The 6,000-nt window shown below is 49.4% G+C and overlaps 1 protein-coding gene across 2 annotated transcripts in view; it reads right to left on the minus strand.

Moving 5' to 3' along the window:
- Positions 1–2,625, minus strand: part of LRRTM4 (leucine rich repeat transmembrane neuronal 4) — a 120,432-nt gene extending 117,807 nt beyond the window's left edge. Inside the window, exon 1 of one of the 2 annotated variants that reach the window (XM_054294383.1) lies at positions 1,763–2,618. In XM_054294383.1, coding sequence (XP_054150358.1) covers positions 1,763–1,766 — 4 coding nt within the window. In that variant the 5' untranslated portion in view covers positions 1,767–2,618. Of the gene's footprint in view, positions 1–1,762 lie in introns of both variants that reach the window. The other variant, XM_054294384.1, reaches the window with a different exon arrangement.
- Between the last annotated feature and the right edge of the window lie 3,375 nt (positions 2,626–6,000).

Raw genomic sequence — 6,000 nt, forward strand, 5'->3', positions numbered from 1 at the left:
ACAAATACAGGACCCAGCTGAGGTGGGGAAATGAAAGAGAAGCACCATGGTGACCCTGAGGGTTCTCCAGGAGCTCCAGGAGCCGGTTCCTCCCTGCTGTGCTCCTGTCCTCCAGCTCTCCGAGGAGCTGGGGTGTCCTCAGTGCTCCGTGCTGAGCTCTGAACAATAAACATATTTGTCAAGTCACTGTGCTGGATGCTCCAGAGTGCTGGAGAGGAAATGAGCCAGAGCTCCTGCTCCTACGTGCTCCTCAAGGAAACCAACTGCAAATCCAATCCCCTCAAAATTACCTCAGAAACAGGGAAATCTGCTTCTCCTGAAGTTTTGATCCACCTTTGTAACCTGTATTTATTGTAAAACGAGGCACTAAGTGAAGGTTTTTACTTTTTGCACTGAGTGATTCAGGTTCAGGAGGAGGTTTAAGTAAAACTCGTGAGTTTTATGTACCTAAAATACAGAAATAGATGCAGACAAACAAAGTTTGTCCATGCAGAGAAGTGCACCAGGAATGCTGGCACGGGACCCCAATGCCAGGTAAAGGTAGGAGACATTTTCCTTTCAAATGAACCTTAACCCATTAAACTTCATTTAATTCATTAGGTGAATACCTAAACAGTTATTAATCTGAATTAATCCAGGAGATGATGAAAATACCCACCCCAACACTTCCAGAGAGCAGCAAACCCAGAAAGTTTAAAGGAGGATTTTTATTTCTCTTTCAATTCCCCTCTCCTGACTGATTTTAAGGGTTTGCCTTTAAGATGTCATGTTTGTCATGCAGCAGCAGCAGCCCTGGATGTGAGGACATATGTAATAATTGAATCTATGGAATCCTGAATAATTATGAGAGGGCGTGGAGGGGGTGTCAGAGCCCCCAACACCCATCTGCACGCCTGGAATAATTTTAGGGCTGCTGCCTCCTGGAGTTGCAGCCTTGCTGAGAATGAAAATGCATTCTTCCAACAGGAAATATTTCAAAGGCTCGTATCTCCTTGATAAATAATCACTTTATTATTTGTCACACACACAGAGAACCAACCTGGTGCTGCAGGTCTTTAATCCAATTTTAAACCTGCAAAAACAATTCCTGATCTAGAATGCCCCTGCCTTACAGTTTAATGGGTAGATTTGTAATGTAAATTCTCTTTTTTTTTTTTTTTTTTGGCTCCTTCTTTTTGCCAGCAGCAGCCAGCTAGAAAGAAATATGTTCTGGCTGTTACAGACTCGGGGGTTGGGGATGGGGAAGGAAGGAAGGAGGGAGGGGAATAAACCTGTCACACTCCAAAAAAACCCCGACTGCCAAATGACTGCTGGAGATGTAGCAGAGGTACCGGGGGCATCTTTTCAGCCTCTTCAAAACCCACCTATGCAAACAGCTCCCCTTCGCTTCCCACATCCTGCAAAGTGCTAAACCCAGCCCGAACGGTGCCGGGGGGGGTGAAGCCGGCAGGGATTTTTGGGGGGGTCGGGACCCCAAAGGTGCCCTGCAGGTGCGGGGGTGGGATTTGAGGAAGCCGCCCGTGGGTGCCACTGCGGGAGGAAAGGTGTGTGTGTGTGTTTGTGTTTGTGTGCCCGGAGGGGGGGACAAGGGCTAAAAAGGCGATTTTTCAGTGCCGTGAGTCACCTGGCACAGCGGAATGCGCCGCTGGCTGCTGCCCCCCCCCCCCCCCCCCCGCCGCCACCACCACCGAATAATCCAGCTGCAAAATCCACCCCACAGCTGCAGCTGTGCCAGCCAGCAAACCACAAAAAGTTCACTCACCCATCCTTTTGTCATCAATAGCGTCCTCCTTCGCCTTCCTCCAGATGTTTTCTCCTCTCTCTTCCCCCTTTTAAAAATTTTTTCGGCTTTTTCCCCTCGCCTCCTTCTCTCCCTCTTTAAACCATCAGCATCCTCACGTCGCTGCCGCTCGCCCCGCCGCCATCCAGCCCTGCCCGCCAGGAACCCCACAAAGTTCCCCGGAGAGGAGCAGCCGGAATTTTTTGGGGGACGAGGGGAAGGGAAAAGGAGAAGGGAAGGGGTTGGGGGTGGGGAAGACAGGACGAAGGATGGGGGGAGTGTGGGGGGGTAGGGAGGGACTCTAAGCTCTGAGAGCCATTGTGGAAGTCATCAGAGGAGCGGCGGCGTTAAGTGGCGATTTTTTGGAAAGAAAAGCCGGAGCAGGCGATGGAGACGAACCAACTTCTGCGGGAGGAAGGAGCGATGCTCTGGCGGTGCCTGGCATCCCTCATTGTGCTGCTGCTGCCTCTTGCCATGGCCGGGCACCGCGATCCATCCTCCGCAGGGCCTCCCGCGCTGTGCCAGAGCCCGGCTCGGCAGCCCCGCAGGCTCGGTTTATTCCATTCAGCTGGTCGGGTTTAAAGTGTTTTGTAGCTGTGCTGAGAGGCAGCTCTCGTCTAATTCCGAGGCTTTCCAGAGAGCGATGATGCTCCGGAGCTGGCGGGTGCCGGGGATGGAGTTTGCGGAGCGCCGAGTGCCCTCCACTGGAGAAAACCCAGCGCGCATTAAAGGCTGAACAAGTGAGGCTGTCATGGCTCTGCAGACTTCGCTTCCCTCTCGGAAAAGAAAATTAAAGACACAGCATTGCATTTGCCCACCGTCCGTCCCCTGCCCGGCTCCCTCCGAATGCCCTGGATTATGGAAATGTTCATGGCGTGGGATTTTCGGGAAGGGACGCCAAACAAAACATCTGCTCCCCTTCGGGATTTGCCAACCTGAGCTTGCTCTAATCCACCTGACCTGTGTGTTTGGCTTGGGCAAATTCTAAACTGTTCTTCTTTTTTTTTTCTTTTCTTTTTTATTTTTTTTCCCCTGTATTCCCGTGGGAGGGGAGGCAGGAAAAGGAAGGTTTGCAGGTTAAAAGTGAGATCTTGGTGCAGGGGCTGTGATCACACCGATCATCCCCACAAAAGGCGTTTGATTTGACTGCAGGCAGCAACTCCAAATGTAAACACTCCGCGTCCTGCTGCAGCTGGGACAGGGTTAATCCCCTGCCTCGCAGCCTGTAATTTTTTTCCTGTTAAATCCAAGTTTAGTCGGAAAAACACCGACTTTGATAAAGAGGGCAGGAGTGAAGATGCAGAATCAGTGACACCTCGTTCCTCCTGAGCTCCTCTCATCGCAGCAGGGGCTGGGATCCTGCAGGGTCCAGCCCAGAGCCAGGGTGGGACCTGGGCTGTGCCACCTCTCACGTGTGTCATCTCCCAGGTCACCAGGTCTGGAATTCCCAGTTCACCAGGGCTGGGTTGATTCCTCAGGGCTGGGTTAATTCCCAGTTTACCAGGGTTGGGTTAATTCCCAGTTCACCAGGGCTGATTTCATTCCCAGTTCATCAGGACTGGGTTGATTCCCCAGGGTTGGGTTCATTCCCAGTTTACCAGAGCTGGGTCAATTCTCAGGTCACCGGGGTTGGGTCAGTTCCCACCTCACTAGAGCTGGGTTGATTCCCCAGGACTGGGTTGATTCCCAGTTCATCAGGGTTGGGCTCATTCCCAGTTCACCAGGGCTGTGTCAATTCCCAGTTCACCATGAATGGCTCAATTCCCAGTTCACCAGGGCTGGGTTGATTCCCCAGGGCTGGATTCATTCCCAGTTCATCAAGGCTGGGTTAAAACCCAGTTCACCAGGGCTGATTCCATTCCCAGGTCATCAGAGCTGGGCTGATTCCCTAGGGCTGGATTAATTCCCTGTTCACCAGGCTTGGGTCCATTCCCAGTTCACCAGGGCTGGGTTGATTCCCCAGAGCTGGGTCCATTCCCAGTTCACCAGTGCTGATTTCATTCCCAGTTCTCCAGGGCTGGGTTAATTCCCAGTTCATCAGGAAGGTGCCAGAGGATGTGGAACAGGGGCAGGGGCAGCAGCATCTCCCTGAGCTGGTTCTGAGGAGCCCTTTATCCAGAAGCTCCAAGGAATTGAATGCTCAGGGCAGGGCCAGGATCCCTCAGGGACCATTTCTGGCCCCAGCACACTCGGGTTGCTCAGAGGGCAGCACTGGACTGTTCTGAACAGATTTAACAGCTCCTAAAACTTGGATATTTGTGTCATTTCCATCCCTCCCTGCGCTAAACACCCCCATAGGTTATTTGGGGAACATCTCCCTGCCCAAATCCCACTTTAGCTGCCAAAATGGTGGCAGTGCTTTATAAAGTCAGTCATGAGCCAACCATTGGGTGTTATTTAGGTTTTAAATATTTAAAATATTTCCCCCTGTGGCTCAGGAACTCCCTGCTCAGCATTCCACAGCTCTGGGGGTGATTCCTCTGATGATCCCACTGTGTACCAAAAATGAAAACTGCACAATTATCAAGGTCAGATTCCAGCCCTTCCATCTGAATTCCGAATTCTTGGCTCACTGCTTGCCCCTGAACTCCATCCCAGATGAAGTCACAGCCCCAGGATCCTCTGAAGGAGCAGGAAAGACCCTGGGATGCAGGATGGGCCAAGAGTTCAACTCCATGCCGAAAAATAAATAATAACCCACAAAACAATCCATGGAAACCAACCTGTCCTCCCCTATATCTGCATCCAGACTGCATCTGCACCCACACTGCATAAATATTCACTTCTGAATAAAAACCCTTGCTTGGTTTGTTCTGTTATGACAATTTGTCGCTACCTATAGATCAGATATTCATTTGCATATGAAAAATATCATCATTAATCACTATTTTTATTCCGGGTTGGACAGCAGCACACACAACTCCCTCAAACAAGATTCAGAACTTAATTATCATAAGTGATGTTGAAAATACCTCTCCCATATCTCAGTTAACCCCATCTGCATCGCAGCCAGGAGCACTGGAGCAGGAATTCATATTTATTATTCCAAATAAATGTAAAAGCTGAAGTGTGCAGTTATTTATTCCACCTGGGGTTGATAATTCTCCAGGATGGGTCCATTTGAAATCCTGCCAGGTCTGGGAGTGAGGAGAGCAATGTCCACAGGAGCTCCACACAATTCCAGGGATGTTTTTTCCCCAAATTCTTGGATCCTACAGGAGCTGAAGCAGCAGAGCCAGGAGCTCTCCTTCTGCCACTGACTGAGCCTCAAAATCCCCACATTCCCACCAAAAGGTGGCCACGATTTTCCTGCCTTAAAAATCCCGTGATGCCCCAATGGAAAATTTCATCAATTCCAAGGCAGAAAACTTGGGGAGCTGAGCTGAACCATGGGAGCTTTCACTCTGCAGCACAAATGCCACCCCTTCCATTCTTATTTTATGTTTTTAATTTTACATTTTCTGATGAAAACAAACCCTACTATCTTCTATTTTTCCATACTTAGAGTTACAATAATTTGGACTATTTGCATTAGGACAACATGAGACAATAAAAACAAAGAGTTAAGGCACCAGTCCAGGTGCCTCTTTCTGGGCAAAATAAGTCACCCCTCAATTTTTATTTTTTTTTTAATTTTACATTTTCTGATGAAAACAGATCCACTGCCAAGGGAGAAGAAATGGGGAAGTTTTAATCAGCACAGAAAACCCAAAAAAGTTCCCTCTAATTTGGACTCGTTCTTCAAGGATGAAACAGATCCAGAGCTCAGGGATATGCAGCTTTGTTCCCAGGGCTGCAGAACTCACACCTTGGGTTTTCCTTTCCCCCCTCTCCCCACCGCTGGTAAATGATGAATAAATTAGCAATTTGCGTGTAATGGCTGGAGCAGCTTCATTAATACCCTGTCAGGGCGTGCTTGGTACAACTTCTGACATTGAGGCTCTAATGTCCTGTGAATTATTGATGACAGAACTCGCATCCAAGTCCTTATCTCCAGCTCTTCATGTGCTAAGTGTTTAATTGTCAACAATCCATGACTTCTGCCTTGGGCTGGTGCATTAAAACCCGAGTGCAGAAAACCCCTGTGGATCCCCGGGTGTGTTTCCACCCATGGCTCACCTCCCTTGTAGCCCAAATGTTGGAAATGAAACAAATTCTAAATCTGTGGGAGCGTCGGGGTAGGATGGTCGGGATGGACGGAGATGAGAGATTTTTGAAGC

Source organism: Melozone crissalis, unplaced genomic scaffold (assembly GCF_028551555.1).
Source record: "Melozone crissalis strain CALT ecotype California unplaced genomic scaffold, PUWL_Pcris_2 ptg000247l_1, whole genome shotgun sequence".
NCBI lineage: Eukaryota > Metazoa > Chordata > Aves > Passeriformes > Passerellidae > Melozone > Melozone crissalis.